Here is a 25,335-nt window from a genome sequence, read left to right on the forward strand (position 1 = left end):
GGTCCAAACTGGGGTTTTTAGAGGCTCCCTCCACCATGAATTGGTCCAAACTTGGCTGTTTAGAGGCTCCCTCCACCTTTAATTGGTCCAAACTAGGCTGGTTAGAGGCTCCCTCCACCATGAATTGGTCCAAACTGGGTTTTTTAGAGGCTCCCTCCACCATGAATTGGTCCAAACTGGGGTTTTTAGAGGCTCCCTCCACCATGAATTGGTCCAAACTGGGCTGTTTAGCGGCTCCCTCCACCATTAATTGGTCCAAACTGGGCTGGTTAGAGGCTCCCTCCACCATGAATTTGCCCAAACTGGGCTGTTTAGAGGCTCCCTCCACCATGAATTTGCCCAAACTGGGCTGGTTAGAGGCTCCCTCCACCATGAATTGGTCCAAACTGGGGTTTTTAGAGGCTCCCTCCACCATGAATTGGTCCAAACTTGGCTGTTTAGAGGCTCCCTCCACCATTAATTGGTCCAAACTGGGCTGGTTAGAGGCTCCCTCCACCATGAATTTGCCCAAACTGGGCTGTTTAGAGGCTCCCTCCACCATGAATTGGTCCAAACTGGGTTTTTTAGAGGCTCCCTCCACCATGAATTGGTCCAAACTGGGCTGTTTAGAGGCTCCCTCCACCATGAATTTGCCCAAACTGGGTTGGTTAGAGGCTCCCTCCACCATGAATTGGTCCAAACTGGGCTGGTTAGAGGCTCCCTCCACCATGAATTTGCCCAAACTGGGCTGTTTAGAGGCTCCCTCCACCATGAATTGGTCCAAACTGGGTTTTTTAGAGGCTCCCTCCACCATGAATTGGTCCAAACTGGGCTGTTTAGAGGCTCCCTCCACCATGAATTTGCCCAAACTGGGCTGGTTAGAGGCTCCCTCCACCATTAATTGGTCCAAACTGGGCTGGTTAGAGGCTCCCTCCACCATGAATTTGCCCAAACTGGGCTGTTTAGAGTCTCCCTCCACCATGAATTTGCCCAAACTGGGCTGTTTAGAGGCTCCCTCCACCATGAATTTGCCCAAACTGGGCTGGTTAGAGGCTCCCTCCACCATGAATTGGTCCAAACTGGGTTTTTTAGAGGCTCCCTCCACCATGAATTTGCCCAAACTGGGCTGGTTAGAGGCTCCCTCCACCATGAATTGGTCCAAACTGGGTTTTTTAGAGGCTCCCTCCACCATGAATTTGCCCAAACTGGGCTGGTTAGAGGCTCCCTCCACCATGAATTGGTCCAAACTGGGTTTTTTAGAGGCTCCCTCCACCATGAATTTGCCCACACTGGGCTGGTTAGAGGCTCCCTCCACCATGAATTGGTCCAAACTGGGGTTTTTAGAGGCTCCCTCCACCATGAATTGGTCCAAACTGGGGTTTTTTAGAGGCTCCCTCCACCATGAATTTGCCCAAACTCTGCTGGTTAGAGGCTCAATCCACCCTGATTTTCAAAACAAATGTTGGTGCCAACCTCAACTTACTACAAGGGCCAAATTCACTGCTGGTGACAAGCTCTCCTCACTGCAAGTGCCAAATACACATGTTTCAAGGTGTTTTCCTACTGTCAGAGAGGTGGTATTGAGTGTGTAAAGTGTGTAGTTGTTAGGCTGTGATGTTGGGGTAATAGAGGGTCTTTGGTGTGTTAGATGCCCCCAGACATGCTTCCCCTGCTGTCCCAGTGTCATTCCAGAGGTGTTGGCATCATTTCCTGGGGTGTCATAGTGGACTTGGTGACCCTCCAGACACGGATTTGGGTTTCCCCCTTAACGAGTATCTGTTCCCCATAGACTATAATGGGGTTCGAAACCCATTCGAACACATGAACATTGAGCGGCTGTTCGAATCGAATTTCGAACCTCGAACATTTTAGTGTTCGCTCATCTCTAGTCATGACTATTACATTGCGGTGCACCTTCAACAATCAACTGATTCTTTTCAGGCTCAACCATGGATTTCTGATGATTGGAGCCAGTACCCAACCCCTAAGTCGCTCTGCCTCCTTCCTCCTCTTCCATGTTCACTGGTAGTTACCTATATTATGGGGACGGGCTTTACTCTTATAATAATCCAGTCTTCCAGCCCCCATAGTAAAGGTAAATACCAATGAGCACAGGAGATGAGGGTGGAAGTGGATTAACTTGGTGCTGGGCAGATGTGGGTGAATCTTACGAGATTCATTTTATGAATAATTGACCACTAGTTTTGTTTCAGACTAAATTTGGTTCTGAACTGAAAGTGCTTTCATTATGCTCTGGGGTATAATAAGTGGAGGTCCAAGGAGGTAAAATAGAAAATCACTGATACTCACCTTCCTCGCCTCTCCTGGGCACCCTCATGGCGCACGGTGAGCATCTGGGTGTCTTCAGTCCTTTTCAGACCTCTTCCAGCCTCAAGTATCATGACAGACCCTATCATGGGTCTCAGTGGTTCCCCAGGGCCCATGATGTCACAGAGGAGACCAGAAGTGGACTGAAGATGCTAGGGTATGAACACTGGACATCGTGAGAGAGCCCAGAACAGAGGAAGGTGAGTATCATCAGTGATTATTACATTAGCAAACCTCTCCTGGACCTCCACTTAATATACTCCAGAGTCTGGAGAGTGGATGGCAAACCCAAAAGATTTGTAATGGCTTGTTATGAACCAGTTCGCCTTTCTCTAGTACTGGTTCCAATCACGACCCAGAGTCAGAACCAGTATTGGAAACCTGAGGTTCGACCCAAATAGATCCCTGGAGGAAGAAAGTAGATCACAATCCCTTTATAACCCCCTTAATATGCTTCATCTGCTGGGGGTTTAGACAATCCCCAATTGTCCAAATGTGTATTTTGCATCTGGTTGGCCCTCAACTGAATAGAAATTGGATGCCCATGTGGTTGCCTCATCTAGCATGTGTAAATCTTGAGTTTTTTTCTTAGAAATTTATGCTGAACCATTCCTATGTTATTCCTCCCAGAAATTTATAAATAACCATTCCCCTTGTCAAGGGTGGGGGGTGTCCTGCCATGGACGCAAATGGATGGCCAACCATTTACATAGACATCATTTCTAGGAGGAGTAATAGAGGGACAGCACAACACAGTGATAAGATAAGATGCTTCAGAATTGTTATTGCAGAGGAGATATTAAGTATTTACTAAAATAGACTTGTCAGGACGGTGACAGGAATATCCAGTGAGTAAGCGTCGCAGCTCTAAGCATGTTTGCTCTGATACTGTCTCTAGATCTTTGCTATTACTGTCCATAACTGGCAGCGAATATATATTAGATGGCCCCGGCTCTGCTAGGATCATCATTTGTAGGATTAGTCAGTGCTCCGAGCTGTGTTTTGATCCTCCATCTCCCGCCTCGGGCTGCCGCTTTATACTCACTTGCTGATTTCAAGATCCAGCATCCTTGTTACATCTGATCTAGCAGAATTTCATCAAACACCTAACCCTATAGCACCTCTCTGGGGAAATGTGGATTTAATGAAGCGCCTGACTCACTTTAACCCATTCCCTGGTATAGGAGAGGAATGCTGTTCAGAAACCCCCGCTTACAATTTATGTACATTTGAAGGGCGCCTGTCACCAGGTTCAAGCAGACTCACGTCAGCGTTCGGGTTTCCATTCAGGGAGTCCACTTGGGGACCCCCCCCAAATTGAAACCTATGCACATTAAAAAGAGGTTGCCTAAAAAAAACACATGGACCACATAGACTAATGGGGTCCGTGTGATTTCCGCTCAGTTTCTGCATGAAAGATGCGGAGAGAAAGCAGCACTTTTCTCTCCACATGTTTCATGCGGAAACCACACGGACCTCATTATAGTCTATGGCCGTGATGGCGAACCTATGGCACAGGTGCCAGAGGTAGCACTCAGAGCCCTCTCTTTGGGCACCCATCTGTGGAACAGATTATACTGTGCGGGGACCACTGTGGAACTGATTGTACTGTTTGGAGGTCACTGTGCAGCAGATTATACTGTTTGGAGGTCACTGTGCAGCAGATTGGACTGTGAGGGTCACAGTGGAGCAGAAAGCTCTATAAAGCCCCATTCGTATGACCATATTTTGCGGGTCTATATTTTTTGGGCAATAGTGGATCCGTACATTATTAAGGTTAAATTGCTGTGTTGGCACTTTGTGATAAATTAGTGGATTTTGGGTTGCAGTTTGGGCACTCGGTCTCTAAAAGGTTCGCCATCACTGGTCTATGGGGTCCATGTGGTTTCTTAGCTAACTGCTCTTTAATGTGTATAGGTTTCCGATCCCCAAGCTGACTCCCTAAATGGAATACCAAACACAGATGTGACCGGGCCTAAACCAGAAGCATACTTAGATCAGGCTCATCTGAATATAATGCTCTTTTCCCCATAAAAATTCATGCCTCTGTTGCAAATATATTCCTGTTATCCCCATGATTGTGCAACCTGCAGCTCTCACTATATTGTGTCCCAAACTTCATATACTTTAAATGGATGGGCAGGATGTAATAGGAAGGCAGGACCTATATGGTGTCCCTACATTTTTTTTACTACAGTCCCGGAAGGACTCCATGGGATGCTGTTTAGAGTATCCTACATCAAAAGCAATGTCTCTTATCTCTGTCGTACACCTGGCACATACCACCATTTAGTTTTCTCTTGGATGCCACACGAATAAAGGAAACAATATCCATATGTCTCTATATGACATCAGGATTTATTAGGAGACTTTGAAATTTTAAGACTACCAAAAAAAGTTGGAATTGGTCTTTGATGTCATACCCCAAATATATACGTGCCATTGATGGTTGCTCATGTGTTACAGATTATTTCTCGGAATATTTGGGAGAATACAAGAACGTCCTGGCGGCCCTGCAGAATCTCAATGTGACTATACTGACAGCTATGGATAAAACCAAACTGGTGAGTAAACAGGAGTATTACTGATTATTTCCATCACTATTCAATGGTGAGAAATGGAAAAAATATCAATCCATGATAAAAAAAAAGATATATTTTTGTGCTAATGATTAATTTTGCAACTATATAGTGAGGAATGTAATGAGTATTTGGTTCCATGTTGGTAGCAATCTGGGCTTGTCTTTCTCGCGTCGATGTGTTATTGTTTCCATGACGCATATTTCCAGCCGGCCTTAGTCTTGCAAAATGAGTTATAAAGTGACTTTTTCCATGAGTAGGAGGTGAATGTATGCGCTATGTGTGTTACAGCATGTATAGAGCCCAGTTGGCACTGCTTCATCCATATTGTTGGGGGACACTTCCCGGTTTCTTGGTCCTGATACTGTCAACTCATTCTAAAAGATAAGTGACCCAACGTGTCCAGATAAAAAAACAAGATCTGGTTGATCGCTTCATTCAAGTAGGGTTATTGTGGCATTGTAGAAGTGGTGAATCTGTGGACCGTACGCTGGTTCCGTGGTATAGAAGAGTGAAGTCTGATGTAGCCTAATAGAGAATGTGACTGCTTCTCATTATGGAGTAACCAACTAGTTCATTAAATGATACTAAATCTGGTGGGATCAGTGGATACGTTCATGCCCCACTCGCAACATGTCCATTTTCAAGAAGGTGTTATAAGCGGAAAAAAGTTGCAAATTTTTGGGCAAAAACCTGACTGGCAACTTTATCATGTCTTGTGGTGCAGTATGGTGTCTCTGAGAGGCACCCTGTTCTTCCATAGAAATCTTATGTACTAAATATTAAATATATGTACCATCCCATAATTTTTTTCATGCAGAATCCAAAGTCTTTGGGTACATTTTGGAATATTTGGAAGCACAAAGAGGTCCAGAACATACCCATAGAATTCTATAAGCTGTAAATAACTTGTTCCCACACCACGCTGTGCTTTTATGGAATGCTACGTAAAGGCTTAAAGTGATGGTCCCATCTCAAGGATCCTATCTATACTGTACTTGTAGCTTATGTAAATTGGAGACTTTTCCTTAATATATTGCTTTAGAAATTCTGCTTTGTTTTCCTGCTATGTAAACTTATTCCTCCCATTGTTTACACAGCCTTTCTATAACCACAGACCTATAGGACAAGTGACGTCACTCACTGTTCTTGCTGGTAGGACAATCAGTTCAGCTAATTGCAGTTTGCTGATAAAGCAGAGTCTGTTATCTCTCTATGTAAACACACAGATAACCCTGAGTCCAATCTGTACAAGCATCTGTATATTATCTGATCTGTATAAGTATTGTGATCCCTCTCAAACCCGTTCAGTAAGAGGGAGGAGGAGGGAGAAAAATATAGGAAGTGAGAAGAAAAGACTGCAGGCAGACTTTTGAAACACTGAGATGGGAAAACCCCTCTAATGTTCTATGACCTAAATGTAGGTATGGCAGATCAGCCGGCACCATCCTCAGCGGGTGTCAGCTGCAACCTACACCTGACACTCCTCTGCTCATGACTAGAGATAACTCAGATTCCCGGCCCATCGCTATTGGCTGGGGCACTTTAGGAGTTCCTGACTGTCTGTTTTCCTTCATCAGTCCCCAGGGCTGCAATTGAGTGATGTCAATGTATTGTCATAAATGTGAAGTTAGGTGGCACTACTCAAAACACATAACAACTTCAATGGGGATGAAAAAATAGCAATGTTAATGGGTGGTGCTCAGAGCAGAATAACATGCACAGAAAATATGAAAAAGTAGAAAAAAATACTTGCCACTCACCCAGTGCATAAAATCCAAACTTTATTGTTGAAGTCCAAGTAAAAATACATACATGGGAGGAGGCACACTCAGAGGAAGAGCTCTTCCTCTGAGTGTGCCTCCTCCCGTGTATGTATTTTTACTTGGACTTCAACAATAAAGTTTGGATTTTATGCACTGGGTGAGTGGCAAGTATTTTTTTCTACTTTTTCAATGTATTGTCATGGCTGCCTGATCAACGCTCCCAGGTCTGCTATTATAGTCTCCCTATTAGGTCCTGCCTCATGTATCACAGTCATAACACAACCTAAGGCAGCATTCACACTGAGTAACGCTGGCGTTTTTTGTGCTTATTTTGGCACATAGCGCCACGTTTGCGCGGCGCTACGTGCCAAAATAAGCACAAAAAGCGCCAGCGTTACTCAGTGTGAATGCTGCCTTAGTTTTATATTAGCGATCAGAAGATCAAATTGAATGTGATCCCTAAGTGATTTTATTGTTTTGGTTAAATTCAGCCGTTCCAGAGATATTGGTACCATTACTTTTGCCAATGTTTACCCATGGGTGGAGGATGGGGGAGGTACTGTCATAGTCGGACATGTGTCAGCCCCTTTTATTTAATATTCATTCATGTGAACGGGGACTATTCATATGACCGATCCGTTGTAACGTCCATCAAAATATAGGTCATACTCCATTTTTGTCCATTTAGGGACTCCTAACATCATGGATAACGCTAAGGAGTCCCTGTAAATCCAGCCACGGACGAGCTGTACAGCAGCGGGGTTATTCTTTGTTCTCAAGGAAGATCTAGATATCTAGTAGTGGCTTAATCCCCTTTCCCTATTGAAAACACATGCACACTCTGCTGAACCAAGTGTGCACGTGTATAGAGGATATTGTTAAGAACAGCGTACGTTGACAACGTGTATGGACAGCTTTGGACAATAGCTGAAACGTAATAGTTAACCCAGTCCGATCCCTATATTATAATCCACTACTATTGTGAAGGGAATATCCGTTTTTATCACTTCTTTTCGGAGATGTTGTGCTGATACAGTTGCAAGTGAAAATGAAGAAAAAAACAGACGTCTCCAAGGATTTTACCCTAATACCAAAAAGTCGAAGAATATGAAACGTATTTCCAGAACTTTGCTGTTCCTTCCCTATATATTTGGGGACAATCCTCCGGATTAATATTTCATAAAGTTGATCTATCTGGCGGCAGAAGCAATTTGCGATAATTCCCTGGATATGATCGGTCGCGCCGTCCCCTGGCTTCCACTTCATCTGTTCTCCAAATTATGGATGGTTGTTAGTGAAATGATTTGGGGAGCAAAGTATATAATACACCCACACGGTGTCAGGCTGAGGCGGAGAAGCAAAGGACTGACACAATTTTGTAGCAATGTGGCGGATTGAAGCTAAATATTAGTTATAACACAAAGACGTGTTATTTTCAGCCTAGCAACAGGACCTGGAATGTTCTCTTCAAAAGCAGGAGGGGGCAAACATAGGTCTAAAGAACAAACCCCAGAGACCATAGACAAAGAGTTGTCTACAGGCGGGATGAAGACTTGCTTGCTGACATGTTTGCAATGTGTCATACTAGCCAACGTAGCGTACTATATTGATTAAGACTAATGGTGCCTATACACATTAGATGGAAATTGGCTGAGTGTGCATGTATATAAGGGTGGTTGGAAGGAATAGCTGACATCTGATTAAGTGTTCTCCGGGCAGTTATCAACTTTGATGCCTTCTTAAGACATAAGAGCGAATTTGGCTGGACCAGTTAAATACAAGGTTGTACTGACCAACAGTTAAATGTAAGGTTGTACCGACTGTCCAGTAATGGCAGACCCCCGGGATATCACCCCAGCCCCCAAGATAGATAGGTTAGAGTCACCAAACACAAAACATATCACCCAGCCCCCAGATAGATAGGTGAGAGTCACTAGACCCCAGCATATAACCCCAGCACTGCAGATAGATAAGTTAGTCACCAGACCCCAGCATATCACCCCAGCCCTGCAGATAGATAGGTTACTGTCACCAGACCACAGCATATCATCTAGCCCTCCAGATAGATAGGTTAGGGTCACCAGAACCCAGCATATCACCCTAGCCCTGCAGATAGATAGGTTAGAGTCACCAGACCCCAGCAGATCACCCCAGCCCTGCAGATAGATAGGTTACTGTCACCAGACCACAGCATATCACCCCAGCCCTGCAGATAGATAGGTTAGAGTCACCAGACCCCAGCATATCACCCCAGCCCTGCAGATAGATAGGTTACTGTCACCAGACCACAGCATATCACCCCAGCCCTGCAGATAGATAGGTTAGAGTCACCAGACCCCAGCATATCACCCTAGCCCTGCAGATAGATAGGTTAGTGTCACTAGACCCCAGCATATCATCTAGCCCTGCAGATAGATAGGTTAGTGTCACCAGACCACAGCATATCACCCCAGCCCTGCAGATAGATAGGTTAGAGTCACCAGACCCCAGCATATCACCCCAGCCCTGCAGATAGATAGGTTACTGTCACCAGACCACAGCATATCATCTAGCCCTCCAGATAGATAGGTTAGTGTCACTAGACCCCAGCATATCATCTAGCCCTGCAGATAGATAGGTTAGTGTCACCAGACCACAGCATATCACCCCAGCCCTGCAGATAGATAGGTTAGAGTCACCAGACCCCAGCATATCACCCCAGCCCTGCAGATAGATAGGTTACTGTCACCAGACCACAGCATATCATCTAGCCCTCCAGATAGATAGGTTAGAGTCACCAGACCCCAGCATATTACCCCAGCTCTGCAGCACAACCCAGCAGATCAGCATTGTAAGCGGTCATTGTTGTCCATTTCTATGGTTGCCTTTGTATCTGTGCATTGTCTCTGGAAACACCAGTTCTGCCATTTCCGAGAATTCAGATGCTATCGTGCTGTCCACATCCATTTGTACCTGATACGCTCGGTAATTTAGTGTCTCAGACTATGTGATGTACAGTTTATGGGTCGGACACTGTGCAGAATCATTTCTTTCTAGCACTATCAGTCTTTTAATAAGCCTGACTCTGTCCCCTGCTGTGCACATATATTAATGCACCCCTAGTGAGCGTCTACATAAAGGGCTGCAAAATATAGGTCACTAGCAATGTAAGAAGAAAAGTGTGAACGCAGCAGTATTACACCAAGGATGTTTGACAGCTCTGCTCAGGAACTAAATGTTGTTAACTTTATTTAAGTGTATCGGCAAATAAAGGAGGTTTATAGCAAGAGAGATCCTCAACATCACTATGTACATGGCATGCACTTAAAGAGGACCATTCACCCCCTCCAGTTACTCCAATTCTTAGTATCTGTTTATAGCTGCTGATCCGTTGATTCTGCACAGTTGGAATTGTTTCTCTAGTCCCCACCATTCCTGAGTAATCATTGCTGTTAGTTTTGGTGCCTGATATACTATTTAGGCTCTGTACTGTCAGGTGGGCGGTGTCAGGCAGGGGCAGACAAGGGGTGTGACTCTGAGCTCTGACACTGGCTGCCTCTGATTGGAGCTCTGAATCACACCCCCTGCCTGACACCGCCCACCTAACAGCGCAGAGCCTAAACAGCATATCAGGCATCAAAACTAAACAGCACTGATTGCTCAGGAATGGTGGGGGCTAGTGAAAAAATTCTAACTGTGCCAGAATCAGTGGAGCCGATTAATAGATAATAATAAAAGGAGTTGGTGAACTCTTGTCACCTGTCCTAGTATGTCTGTGTTACATTATGTTCACACTAGCACACTGTTCCTCTGTTAGGGTGTGTTCACATTTGCGTTGATTAATCGTAGAACCAGAAACCAATTTGGACTTCTAAAAATTTTACTGTACTGATTTTTTGTTAGTGTGTAAATTTTAAAGAGGCCATAGATTTTCTATAACTGGGCCAAATGCATTTTCATTTGACAACTATTCCATCCAATCTCCCCCATAGTCTTGTATTGTCAGACCAGCCAAGTGTTCATGTGTTCTGGATTGGCAATGGCCAATATTCTTCTAGAAAACAAGAAGCCGGTACCTCCCTGTCATGATATCTCCCATCATGAGTGGGGCCACCACCATTCACAGTAGAAGGTTACCTAGTCCTCCAGAATTGGTGACATCTATCTTATGTATATCGCCATCTGGCATATCGCCATCTGGCATATCGCGGCTGGCACTGCTTGCGTCAGTATTTTAAGAATTTTGAAAGTTTCTGAATATACGGAAATGTTCCTTAAGATTTCCAAGGAAAACACAGCTAAAGACAAGAACATGTGACATGAGGTGAGATTGGCCGTCCAGTCTAGACACAACCATGTCATATCTTCCATGAGTAGAAGACATGTTGTGACCTTTTCAAGTATCCCATAAAGTAACGAAAGTTAAAGATCTACCTTCATAAAAGTACATTGATCCACCTATAAAGGTCACAGCATGTCGTCTGCTCCAAAACTGCCTTGTCTTTAGATTCTGAGACTGAAAGAAGCTGTCTCGGCCATGGCAACTTTTTAGAATCTTTTTCTGTCGTCCGGTCAATCAAAGGTTCCTCCTTTCCATAACTTTCTTGGTTCTCCCAGATAGTCTATCACTGTGATGTCCCCCTCTAAGAATCTGTAAAACAAGGACTGCTTGGAAATGTAACCCAACAATGACATCAGTAAGAAAGGGAGCAGCTAGCTTCTTAGAGTTTAAGGGATTCTATCAGTAGAATCCCTTTTTTAATTAAGTACCGTATATACTTGAGTATAGGCCAAATTTTTCAGCACAATTTGTGTGCTGAAAAAGCCCCCCTCGGCTTATACTCGAGTCAAGCTAAAATAATACTTTTTTTTTTTTTTTTTTTTTTTTTTTGGGGGGGGGGGGGTCTATGACCAGCCAAAATAGTAATGTATAGAATCTCCCATAAAATAGTGAAAAAAAAGTTTAAAAAAATATAATAAAAAAATAAAGTAAGTAAAAGTTCTAAATCCCTTCTTTCCCTAGAATACATGTAAAAGTAGAAAATGACTGTGAAACACAAACACATTAGGTATCCCTGTGTCTACTGAATATAGGGGATCTATACTGCTCCTGTACCGTTGGGAAGGGGTTAATAGGAGCACTGCAGATTCCCTATATTCAGTCAGACTGAATTCCAAGTGGGGGGAAAAAATTCAGTCCTCAAGCTCAGGGAAGGGGCAGACAGACAACCAAACACCCCCTCCCCTTCCCCAGCAACTACTGCACACAAAATCTCCGACCATTTTAATTTTTGAAATTTGCCAGTAGCTGCTGCATTTCCCCCCCTCGGCTTATACTCGAATCAATAAGTTTTCCCAGTTTTTTGTGGTAAAATTAGGGGCCTCAGCTTATATTCGGGTCGGCTTATACTCGAGTATATACGGTACATGTTGGAATAGCCTTAAGAAAGGCCGCCATTCCTGAGAAATTTCTTATTTCTTCCATATGTAAATGAGCTTTCAGACAGATCAGGGGGCGTCTCCTGTGCACTTCGAAAACTCTCCAGCGATGTCTCTGTCTTCTTCTGCCAGCGGCCTCTTCACTGCATCACCGGCCACATGTTCATCCAAAAGCGCATGTTCGTCGGCCATTTTCGTCGGCCATTTTCCATGTTCATCCATGTGCCGTCGGTGCTTTTGGATGAACATGTGGCCGGTGATGCGATTTCTTCATTCACTTCATTTTGTTAAGTGACAAACTATTAACCCTTCTATTCCTGAAAGGATTCTTACTTTGTAGCATTCTTTTTTTCACTTCTGCCTAAAACTTTTGCATACTTCTGTACCGTCATATTCTAGCCCTCCAGGGAAGGGAACAATTTAGGATAATTTTATTTTACTTCATTTACCCCATTAAAAAGAGCAACATCAGCTATCAATATCCGACTATACCCCGCACTGTTATGTTATGCAAAATGTTATGCAAAAAAATTCATCTAAATTAAAAGATCCCGGGAGCGATGAGTCATGTGAAGTTCCATTATCACGATCTGTCCTCTATATATAGCTGGTACGATGTATTGTATTCCAGCCTTCTCCATGTTACTAAGGTTTTGTGGTCCAGATTATTCCTGTGTGAATACAATGTGAACATTTAATGAGAGTGACCTAGTATCTGATTCCATTCAGTGACTGCGATAGTATCTGCGGGGAGAATTGGACGCAGACGTGGGGATAATCCATAAAGATGACTGCCAAATGCTAATGTAATTGGGTATGCATTGAAATGCTGCAGTGGCTGTGGGAGATGAGAGCAGAGACCGCTCAAAGAGCATTTTAATGGATATTACTGGTCACAAGAGTACATGGAACGTATTGACCAATCCTGCAATGCAATGAGGTCTTGGAAGAGGTGAGAGCATATCTCAGGCTCGTCGGCCTTCCCATGTCACAGCTAAACCACTTTCATGATAATTAGGCTAGGACCATACAGGGATTTTGGCCTCAATTCCCATTGTGCAACCTAAGATCACCAGGTCGCCTTGCGATTCCTTCACTCATACTAGTGAACAGAATCAAACTGCGATTCCGAGAGTGCCGTAACCAAAGTCACAGTACTCTTGGGGTCACAATGAGACTCCATTCACTAACTTGAGTGACACGGAAACCCATATACTATGCAAATTAGCTTTCCTCCAGAAGGAAGAAAACTATCTCTCTCCTGCCATCTTAGCCACCCTATAAGTCAATGTCCAACTCCTTAAAGAGAGTCTGCCACCAGAACCTAGCATGTCAACACAGCCGAGCAATTAGATAGGTTAGGGTCACCTGAATCTAATTATATTTTCAAATGATATTTTCCCCCTTTGCCTCCATTGCAGAAATATGTCAATATGCAAATGAGCTATCTGTGGGGCTACCCTAACCTATCTATCTGCGAGGCTACCCTAAATTATCCAACTGCGAGCTACCCTAACCTATCTATCTGCAAGGCTACCCTAACCTATCTATCTGCGAGGCTACCCTAATCTACGCATCTGGGGGCTACCCTAACCTATCTATCTGCGAGGCTACCCTAATCTACGCATCTGGGGGCTACCCTAACCTATCCAACTGCGAGCTACCCTAACCTATCTATCTGCAAGGCTACCCTAATCTATCTATCTGGGGGGCTACCCTAACCTATCCATCTTGGGGCTACCCTAACCTATCCATCTGGGAGCTACCCTAACCTATCTGTGAGGCTACCCTAATCTATCCATCTGGGAGCTACCCTAACCTATCTATCTGCGAGGCTACCCTAATCTATCTGCGAGGCTACCCTAACCTATCTATCTGCGAGGCTACCCTAATCTATCTGCAAGGCTACCCTAACCTATCTATCTGCGAGGCTACCCTAATCTACGCATCTGGGGGCTACCCTAACCTATCCAACTGCGAGCTACCCTAACCTATCTATCTGCAAGGCTACCCTAATCTATCTATCTGGGGGGCTACCCTAACCTATCCATCTTGGGGCTACCCTAACCTATCCATCTGGGAGCTACCCTAACCTATCTGTGAGGCTACCCTAATCTATCCATCTGGGAGCTACCCTAACCTATCTATCTGTGAGGCTACCCTAATCTATCCATCTGGGAGCTACCCTAACCTATCTATCTGCGAGGCTACCCTAACCTATCTGTCTGCGAGGCTACCCTAATCTATCTATCTATCTGCGAGGCTACCCTAACCTATGCATCTGGGGGCTACCCTAACCTATCTATCTGCGAGGCTACCCTAATCTATCCATCTTGGAGCTACCCTAACCTATCTATCTGCGAGGCTACCCTAACCTATCTATCTGCAAGGCTATCCTAATCTATCTATCTGCAGGGCTGGTTTCTTGTGCCCTTTCTTTTTGTTGGTATACAAGTGATATTTCAACATCCTTTAATAGATTGGATAGTGACTTACCAGGTGCCATTAGAGGTACTGCCTTATTCCATCTAGAGGAGAGCTACTGTACTTACCTTTTCCCAGGGAGCAATGCCTGTTACCTCTCTATACAAGGAGGTGACTGTGCAAGAAAAAGAAGTACCCTTTAGCAAACAGTGGAGCAGGGTCTTCAGGGTCTACACCTATAAGTAATGGAAGGCCTTTCTATATAGTGATAGGCGATGTGTTAGTACAGAAGCGAGCAGATATCTCATATTCTCTTTGTACGCCGGGGCATGAAACAAATGTTAAATGATGATACCAATACAAGCTGTAGTAATGCCGGGCACGGAGCCCCTATACTGCCATAGTAGTTCCCATACAGCAATGTCAAAGTGTCTGTAAAACCACCATAGTGTCCTACAGTGTCAGTCATGATACCAATAAAATTCCCAGCTATTGTTCTTGTATAACACAACTCTTAACAAGGTAATACAGTTTATATATTTGTTCCATGTCTACTGTAGAGTCAGCTCGGAAGTTATATGGGAATATCCTACATGGACCCATTCATGATCTTCATGACCATTCCTGCCAATAGGAACATGAAGCCTAGTAGATAGACACTGCCACTGCTATGACCATGAACCTTGACCCTATAAGAAGGGATATTGCCACAGGGTCATTTGTGTTTAAGTATTTGTTTCATCTGATCCTGGATTTCTAATCCTATTACTAGTCCTTTATATCGTCATCCATAGTAGAGATGTTTGCTCAATTTCTTGGCTCATTTCCCACCACATTCTCAGGATTCCTACATAGTCCTGAGCTATTTTTTCTAGTTCATCTCCTGGTCTGGTCCTTGTATGGATCCTAGGAATGTTTGGTTGTTGACATTCTTCTAGTCCACAATTTTCCTGTCCTGCTTCTGATCCATTCCTGGTCACCTCTCAGACCATACCTCAAGGGTTGAGTTCATGGTTTCCATAAACAATTTGACTCATTGGAGTTTTGCTGTTTTGTGCAGAAATACCACAACGATAACTCAGGTCTAACAGTGTCTTAGGTAAAGTCTTACTTTGCTTGGAAATTCAGGATTGACTAAGTTTATTTACAGTCTCCCACCTCGAGCCACATTTGTGGTTGTGCTAAGTTCTGGGTTGCACCTTAGTAGGGTCCTGACTAGAGATGGGCAAACCACTCCATCATGAGTCAAGTTCAACCCGGATATCCCAAATTGTTAGATTTTTAATGAAACCGAACACTTGGAGGCTCGAACTAAAATGGCCTCCATGACATGTATTGAATTAACTTATTATACTCAGGCGTACCTTCAGACCCCAGAGTATAATAGGTGAAGGCCCAAGAGGGATGAAAAAAATTTAATGAAAAACATTTATACTCACCTTTCCTTAACTCTTTTGGACCTCCTCATGGTGTCTGGTCCTGTGGTTCCAATAGATGGCGCTCCCTTCTGTGACTGCTAGTATGACATATCACTCGCCGTGTCCACGTCAAACCAGGCGGGTTAGGATTAGGGTTACATATAGGCACAGTTAGTCTCTTCTTGGACCATGCAGCACCCAAAATGTCAAGGCTCCGGGTGTGTTAGCTGTGATGGGCTGGCCGGGGGGCCTGTAGCACCACACAGGTAACACTCCCATGGCTGAAGCAAAGCCACCAACTGGACTCACACCACTCCTTATTTTATCCACTCCATTGTGTACCCAACCCTATAACTATGCCCCTGTCTGAATGTGAGGCCCTGGCCAAAGAGCACTCCATGATGGTATTGATGGAACCCCATAGGCACAGCATGGAGTAGTGAGTAAGAGCACAAGTGGTCTAGCACAAATCCATGTTTTATTTCACTTAGCTTTTCTAATTCTTATCTCAACAATGTACAAGAAGACTGAAGAGCTTTAATGTACAGATTCCGTCTTTTTTAGCTGGAGGACGGGAAATATTACAAATGCAGGTATTGTATATCGTGTTTATCCCATGACAGTAATTATCTATGACAGACGCTGATTCTACGTGACTACTAGGAATTGCAAACCTCTGCCTACGCGAACATAAATCATCAAGTAGGAACATATACAGTTTCTGTCAATATTTTTATATGTGCAAGAAAAAGTTTTACCTTGGCTGATCCTTTGACTTGGCGTACGAGCTTTGTATGTATGATCTATGTAGATGTACAGCGCAGGCTACATGGAATACCCCTCCCCCATCCTTCCTCTAGATGGATTATTAACTATGAATGAGGCTTATGAATCCAGAAGAGCCGTCTCAGCTGTGGTCTCGGCAGGACTTCCACTGCTGCGGATTTATATTAGCATCTCAGGGACATTATAAAGCGGCCCACAGTGCATGGTATGAAATTTCACAAGCCTATTAGGGCCAAGACTTAGCCGAGGATAGGAGAGACTTTGCATATTTATACTGATGCTAAATACAGTAGAGAATTAATAGACGCAGCAGTTTAAGAAATTTCTGCCTCGAGTGGGATTTTCTTTCAATTAATTAAACCGTCGGTGTCCCCGGGAGAGAGTCAAGTAACCGCGATACCATACAGAGCTATTTAGGAAGACTCCTCGAACACTGTGCACTCATAGAGCTGCTCGGTGTTCTACTTTATTGAAGTCCCTATGGTAAAATTGTTGTCTCTTTTTGTAACTGTATTCCATAACCTATATAGGGTGAAACCTGGAAAAAAAGTTGCGATGATTCAGTAAGCTGGTGCTGTCGCGTAGTCGTGTCAGAAAGAAACCACCAATGTCCAAATACCGGAACTGAAATTTTACCGAGAGTGAAGGACATAGTAGGCGCCAACAGAACATCATGGTACTACAGATACGGTAACCACAAGTTATAGGCTGGTCCTGTCGCGTAGTCGTGTCAGAAAGAAACCACCAACGTCCAAATATTAGAACCGAAATTTTACTGAGTTAGATTGTTGGGTAAAGGACGTAGTAGGCGTACACAGAACGTCATGGTACTTCAGATACGGTAACCACAACTGGTCAGAGTTTGTACAAGATGGAAGGAAACAATTCTTTCTCTGTAGATGTCGCCTTGAATCATGGTCAGCCCTTCTGTGTTTTGTTCTGCACCAGGCTGGACACTGAGGACTGGACAGGAACACTTTGCAGCTAGACCTTCTGAAAAGGAACAAAGGCTCCTCTGTATATAACAAGCCTTTACCCAAAAATAACCCAAACCTTGCACAAAAGCCAGCTCAGGGTGATACAATGGGATGTGCCAGAATTGGCCTAGATCCGTGCTTCCTAGCCTCCTGAAATTCTGTTCTGTAGTGATTATAATATAAGACAGTATTTTGTGGGGAGGCAGGGACTCCTAATAGCATATTCTAGAAGTCTGTCTCCCACCATAGTGTCCAGGAGAAACTCGGTCATGTGAATCTAGGCTTACAACCCCTGCGATACAATATCTTGGTGCCACCAAGTTCCAAGTCTTCACTTGGACCTGCAAAAAGCAGCACCAACATGGTACAAAGCAATAACACATTGCATTGATACAATAACCACGTATAGACCTAACTGTCTACACGGGGGTTACTCACCAAAGAGGCCTGGATGCCTTTCTCGAACAGGTTAAAAAATATGCAAATCTATTCTCCAGGATGTAATTAGGAGAACAGTGCACTCTGTATGACGCCCTCTAGAGGGCAGCATCCTTAACATCATGCATGACTCAGTTAAAAAGTCTAATTAATCATGATGCGAATTTAATTGCCAAATTAGTATTTCTATTCCAAAAGGAACAGATTCCCAGCTATGGACAGCGCTGTTTCGGCCTATTGGACCTCCTCAGCATAGCGCAGGGATACTAATTTGGCAGAGTGAGAGACTATAGACCAGGGTCAGGGAATAATCGTACACATCAGGGAGAGTGTTTTCCTACATAGACAGTACGGAGACTTACTAGTCATTCCTGCTCCGCTAGGGATTCAGGGTAAAAAATATGCAAATCTATTCTCCAAGATGTAATTAGGAGAACAGTGCACTCTGTATGGCGCCCTCTAGAGGGCAGCCTCCTTAACATCATGCATGACTCAGTTAAAAAGTCTAATTAATCATGATGCGGATTTAATTGCCAAATTAGTATTTCTATTCCAAAAGGAACAGATTCCCAGCTATGAACAGCGCTGTTTCGGCCTATTGGGCCATCCTCAGCATAGCGTAGAGATACTGATTTGGCAGAGAGAGAGACTATAGACCAGAACAGAACAATATTACGGATTATGGGTTCTAAATTTTGTTAAGGACACATTGGTCCAGGGTTCTATACTGATAACTGCCAGATTGAATTGCAAATTTTTCCCCTGAAATGGGGAAATTGGCACCAGCCTCATGGGGTTGTTTGCCTTCCTATAGATCAACACTGTAGAGGATTGTAGGGTTATAGGTTGAACTTGATGGACTGATGTCTTCATCCAACCTAATCTATTATGTAACTATGTAACCTGCCTTGGGTAGGAAAATAACAACAACAGTCCTCAAACTGGGCCCGTTATAACACGGTATCATCAACTAGTCACTTGGTGGTCAACTACCCAAGCAGAAAGTCCACCAATCTGGGCTTTATGGCAGAGTAGCCAGAATGAAGCCTCTCCTCCGCCATAGCTCCTGGGTCTCCACAGTATTATATAGCGGAGACCTGTCGGCAATGCCCATGATCAGTGCCCAAATAGCCCCAAATTTACAAATCCGGGTATACAGACCTTGTGCATCACACCCAAGAAGACTGGAGACTGCACTCGCTGCCAAAGCTGCTTCAACTAAAGTGTCTGAATATTTATTTCAATGTAAGATATTAGTTTTTTCTTTTCAATAAACTAGTGAATATTTCTAATTCTGTTTTCAGATTGTCAGCATGGAGTAGTGAGTGCAGAACTTCTCTCCAGTGGTCTTACCGCCCACACACCGACGCACCATACGCTCCTTCCTTATGTGCTGTTATTGTTACAGCGATGGCATCTGATGAAGGTCATAACTGACTGAGACGTCAAGATATTTCAGCACATTTGTACCTTTAAGGAGTTGTCCAGGATCTGAAGGTAACTCACGGCAGGTCATGAGTATCAGATCGGACCCCATTCCGATCAGCTGTTTCAGGCACCAGAAGCCATACACTAGGTATACGGCCGGAAGCAGCCCTGCGCCTATTCAAGTGAACAGGAGCTGGGTAACAGTTCCAGGCTCCACCACTACAGTGTATAGCGCTCTGTATACTGTATACAGCTTCTGGTCTGTACACTGTAGTGGTGGCATCTGGAACTGCAGCTCCACTCCTATTCACATGAATAGGAGCAGGGTCGTATACCTAGTATTTAGCTTCAGCTAATTGGGACAGGGTCCAGGTATCAGACCCCAACCGACTTAAATACTGATGATCTATCCTGTGGACAGGTCATCAGTACCAGTTACCTTCAGATCAGTGGCGTAACTAGGAATGGCGGGGCCCCATGGCGAACTTTTGACATGGGCCCGCTCCCCAGCCGACACCGATGTCGAAGACCTCGACCAACCCCCTCCTCCGCACTCTATTATGTCCCTTAGTAAGCCCTGAACACAGTATTATGTCCCATAGTGGCACCTGCACACAGTATTATCCCCCATAGTGGCACCTGTACACAGTATCATCCCCCATAGTGGCTCCTGCACACAGTATTATACCCCATAGTGGCACCTGCACAAAGTATTATCCCCCATAGTGGCACCTGCACACAGTATTATCCCCCTTAGTGGCCCCTGCACACAGTATTATCCCCCATAGTGACACCTGCACACAGTATTATCCCCCATAGTGGCCCCTGCACACAGTATTATCCCCCATAGTGGCCCCTGCACACAGTATTATCCCCCATAGTGGCACCTGCACACAGTATTATGTCCCTTAGTGGCCCCTGCACACAGTATTATGTCCCTTAGTGGTCCCTGCACACAGTATTATGTCCCATAGTGGCCCCTGCACACAGTATTATGTCCCTTAGTGGCCCTAGTGGCCCCTGCACACAGTATTATGTGCCTTAGTGGCCCCTGCACACAGTATTATGCCCCATAGTGGCCCCTGCACACAGTATTATAACCCATAGTGGACACCTATAAACAATTATTATACTCTGGGGTCTTTTCAGACCCCAGAGTATAATAATCGGAGACCCGGGGGAATAAAAACATTAAAAATTACTGTTTCTTACCTGTCTCCGGCTCCCACGCTGTCTTCTCCACTGTCTTCTCCGCTGCCGTCCTTATGAAATGACGTCAGACTTCACATGACCTGGGACGCAGGCCGGGTTCATGTGACGTCAGAGACATCAGAAAGGAGGCCTGGCAGGATCGTGGAGAGGTAAGTAACACTGTTTGTTATGTTCCCTTACCTCTCCCGATCCGCCGATCATTATACTCAGGGGTCTGCAAAGACCCCGAGTATAATGATAGTATTTGTGGGCCCCGCGGTGTCACTTGCTGATCCCGGCCCTGCCAGGATCGGCAAGTGAATAGGGCCCGTAACGGCCTATTAAAAAAAAAAAAAAAAAACACAGCGGTAGCGGCTGTCACCGGGCCCCCTAATGGCCCGGGCCCTGTGGCAGCCGCCTCCGCTGCCTCTATGGTAGTTATGCCCCTGCTTCAGATCTTGGACAACACATACCGAGTCGCAGCAAAAAAGCGCTGCGACAACGTATCTGCGGACTTTCTGCTTATATTATACCTATAGGGAAACCATCAGCATTTCTGTAGATATAATTGACATGTTGCGATTTTCAAATCTGCAACGCTTTTGGAAATTGCAGAATTTCCACAGTGTATATTTTTCTGCAATGCATGGATGGGATTCGCTGAGGCTGGGATTCGTTTTTTAATGCGGCGTATACGCCACCTGGCCCCGGTCTGATGCACATGAATGCGGCGTCCTGTTTTCTTTTGATACATGCATTTTTCCCAATACGGTTTTAACTGCACCCAACGTCAATGTGTGAACACCCCCCAAACAAGCTGAGATTTGTAGATGTTGTTCACCTGTTCTACGCCTCTTTACTCGAGCAAAAACTTGAAAGCATAAATTCGGCGAGTGTTATCAGTCAGCGCGTTCTCTCTGCGGTCGTCTCTTGCTACACTGACTCCGTACACCCTGCAGCGCTGCATTTTGGTTCCCAATAGCATTTGTATTTTATAGCGCAGAAAATTACTGGTACTGTTATAAAAATAGCCTTTTTCTTTATCTGCGCTGAACAAAGCCCGGCTCTCCGCAGCGATAAACAGGCTGCAAGTTTGGGCAGGCGCATTTCTTTTTTGACAGCAGCAAATTATCTTCTGATTTCAAAGGAACTTGTTAAGCTTAAGCTATAGTGTAGTGTGAAGCCGGGGCCGGACGCCAAGCGTACACACCGTGAAATGCTGGCCGGGGCAATGGACAGGACTTAGGTAATTACTTTCTGTCAATTGGGCTTGTAAATCCGACATTTCTATCTGTATTTGAAAACCTAGTCGCATATTTCCTGACATCCTCTTTCCCCATTATTGTGTTCCCGCCGCTTTGTCCTGCGTAGAAACAATTCACTTTCCTTTTCAGAGATGAAACATTGAGATTTAGCAAAAAGTAACACTATAAAGAAGTGCAGATAGGAGCCTTTAGGGCGAGCATAAGGGCGCGCTACAAATACACACGCTATATTGCAACAACAGGACAGGTGAGCACAGTCTGTAAGGACATACGTTATTGTGGCATGGTAACACTATGTCACCGGCTGTACACACACATTATTGTTGCATCATCACAACAGAACAAGCCTATTTCATTACACATACACGTGCATCATAAAAACAGAGCCAAACCTATGAGTAAATATCCCGTACTTACTGTAAAACTCACATTTGCCTTTGCTGTAGGTTCCATTGAACTTTGCTTGGGAAATATTACAAAAAAAATATTATATAATGTACATTTTTGTTTCGGTCCTTTAGATTTACTATTTGACTTGTTTTCATTGTTTTCTATCCCCCATGTAGATCACCACACATAGTGATCACCAGAGACATACTTCCAATGTGCCCCCTCATCTGCCCACAGTTTAATGTCTCTCTTCATCTTCCCCCAAAGTTTAATGTCTCCATCATATGCCCCCTCCAAGTTTAATGTCCCTCTTGATATGCCCCCCAGTTTAATGTCTCCCTCACATGCCCCCCACTTTATTGTCGCCCCTCCATCTGCCCCCACCGTTTAATGTCCCCTTTCATCAGCCAAAGCTTAACATAAAAAAACACTGATACTCACCTCTCCTCGCTCCCCTGCTGCGCAGTCTGCTGTCTCTTGTCTCGGAGTGTTCAGGGAGCTGCAAGTGCGATGTGAGTGACGTCATCACATCACACCGGAGCACACACCGCATTTAACTCATCTGTGTCCTCTCTGTGTCATCCTGAAGATTTACTAGGGTCCATTGTGCATGGGAATCCAATTTACCAATCAGTATATTTTTGGCATATGTGCAGAAACCCATACAAACATGAGGATAATATACAAACTGCAAATGTTGCCCATGATCAGATATGAACCCAGGACTTCAGCGCAGCAACTGTGTTAACCACCATGCTGCCCTGGAGGTTAAAAACAATATTTTTACTTTGTGAATTTCTAACTCTGTTGCTGAGATAGCTCTATTTTGCCAATGCGCAAATGAGCAAATTTGGAACAATTAGGGCATGGCCATTTACCTCTTTGGTGGGATGACCATGTTCTTATTGCTCCAAAGATCTCATATGCATATTGACAAAAACAGAGATATCTCAGCAACAAAGGTGTCGAATTACAAGGGGAAAATTCTGTATGACTCGGGTGACCCTAACCTATCTATCTGCGGGGCTGGGATCAGGTGACCCTAACCTATCTATCTGCGGGGCTGGGATCAGGTGACCCTAACCTATCTATCTGCGGGGCTGGGGTCAGGTGACCCTAACCTATCTATCTGCGGGGCTGGGATCAGGTGACCCTAACCTATCTATCTGAAAGTCTGGGTTGATATACTGGTTCTGGTGACCCTAACCTATCTATCTGCAGGGCTTGGTTGATACACTGAGTTCTAGTGACCCTAACTTATCTATCTGCGGGCTGGGGTGATGTGCTGGGTTCTGGTGACCCTAACCTATCTATCTGCGGGCTGGGGTGGTATGCTGGGTTCGGGTGACCATAACCTATCTGTCTGTGGGCTGGAGTGATATTCTGGTTTCTACTGACACATTTCCTTTAAATGAATCATATATCATGTGATACAAGTTCTTTATTGCTTGCTAATCTATCTTTTCTCTCTAGAAGAGATATATTCTCTAGAAGAATATAGTCAGGGGGTCACGTCAGGTGGCAGTGGACATAGTCTTTGTATTTCTAATACTTATAATAAAATAGGCTTATTGTCTGGACGCTTGAGTGCCATTTGGATTCAGTAAATTTGCCAATATATCTGCCTCATCTGATCAGTGCTTATGATATATCTTATCCAACAGGACTATGAGAGAGCCAACCAAACCGAGCAGTTTGTTACACGTTTCCTGCTGCGAGAAACCATGAATCAGTTGCATTCCCTGCAGAGCTCCTTGGAGTGTGCTTTGGAAGCTGTAGAAACCCAGACTAGGCAAGACAGGTAGGATAAAGTTTTCTCTATTGCTTGCTCTGAGACCGTATTCGGTGTGCCTCCAAAATGTTTTGACCAGAATATATATAATGGGCCACCCTAATATCAGTAGGAGACAACTTTAGGTCGGCCACGCTGGTAAAGCAAGTTGAGTGGCCGATAGAAACAACAAGGCTGAGACTTTCTTGTGTCTACTGCATTTATAGAGACCCGTGTGTCTCCATAGTGTTAGGGACAACAAGGGGTTCTCTATATAGAGTATGTTGTAGGGTTCCAAATTGATTTATATTATTCAGATCTGATGAAAAATCATCTCACACTCACACAGCTCTGATGGGAAGAATATGCAAATCTGTCTTCCATGATGTAATTAGGAAGTCAGCTGCCTCAGTGTTGCAAACCAATAGAGGGCGCTCACTGGAATGTGCAAGCCTGTCTTACCTGATGTAATTAGGAATACAGAATCTCAGTGATATAGCCCAATAGAGGCTGCTCCCTTTAACATCATGCTCGACCTTCCAAGAGGCCTTGTTTTGCAATGATGCTGGGATTATTACGAGGTATAGTCTCTCAACCGAGGACGGCCGTTTCGATGTTGTTGCATCTCGTCAGCTCGATGTAGAGAAGACTATAACCTGGTAGAGGTGAGAGGCTTAGACAGGGTAAGGGGGGTATCGTCACTTCCCATAGTCCCTTGCAAAGTGTAGTACTAAAGGCTTAATAAGTCTCCACACACCTATATGGTGGTCTCTCCTCAAGGAGTGACGATACCCCCCCCTCTTACCCTTACAGCTCTGATGGTGATTCAGATGAATTCTGTGTATTGTATCAATATGTCCAATTCTTATAATTCTTCCTTGGGAACTTTTCTAGACATACAAGATTATTAGGTGTGAGTTTCATTGACAGAAAAAAGATAAGAACAATACACAGGACAAAGATGTGTCCTCTCACAATGAAGCCTCAGAGATAAGAATCTGCATCTTACAGACATGTCCAGGTCTACCTCCTTTCACACTCGGGGTGACCTTTTATCAGACATGATAAAATTCTCCCTTCCTTATCCTTCCATTACCGTAACATCATCAATCAATGTGTATAAGGAACAGGACTGGTGTCAGTCCACATTAAAAAAAACTAACTATGAACCCCCTAT

The 25,335-nt window shown here is 44.4% G+C and overlaps 1 protein-coding gene across 1 annotated transcript in view; it reads left to right on the top strand.

Annotated features, from left to right (window-relative positions):
* The window catches only part of NECAB3 (N-terminal EF-hand calcium binding protein 3), a 65,028-nt gene that overhangs the window by 23,312 nt on the left and 16,381 nt on the right, over positions 1–25,335 (top strand). The window contains exons 5-6 of the mRNA XM_075277569.1: positions 4,774–4,871; positions 24,052–24,188. Of these exons, the coding sequence (XP_075133670.1) occupies positions 4,774–4,871; positions 24,052–24,188 (235 nt within the window). The remainder of the gene's footprint in view (positions 1–4,773; positions 4,872–24,051; positions 24,189–25,335) is intronic.

Source organism: Leptodactylus fuscus, chromosome 6, assembly GCF_031893055.1.
Source record: "Leptodactylus fuscus isolate aLepFus1 chromosome 6, aLepFus1.hap2, whole genome shotgun sequence".
Classification (NCBI taxonomy): Eukaryota; Metazoa; Chordata; class Amphibia; order Anura; family Leptodactylidae; genus Leptodactylus; species Leptodactylus fuscus.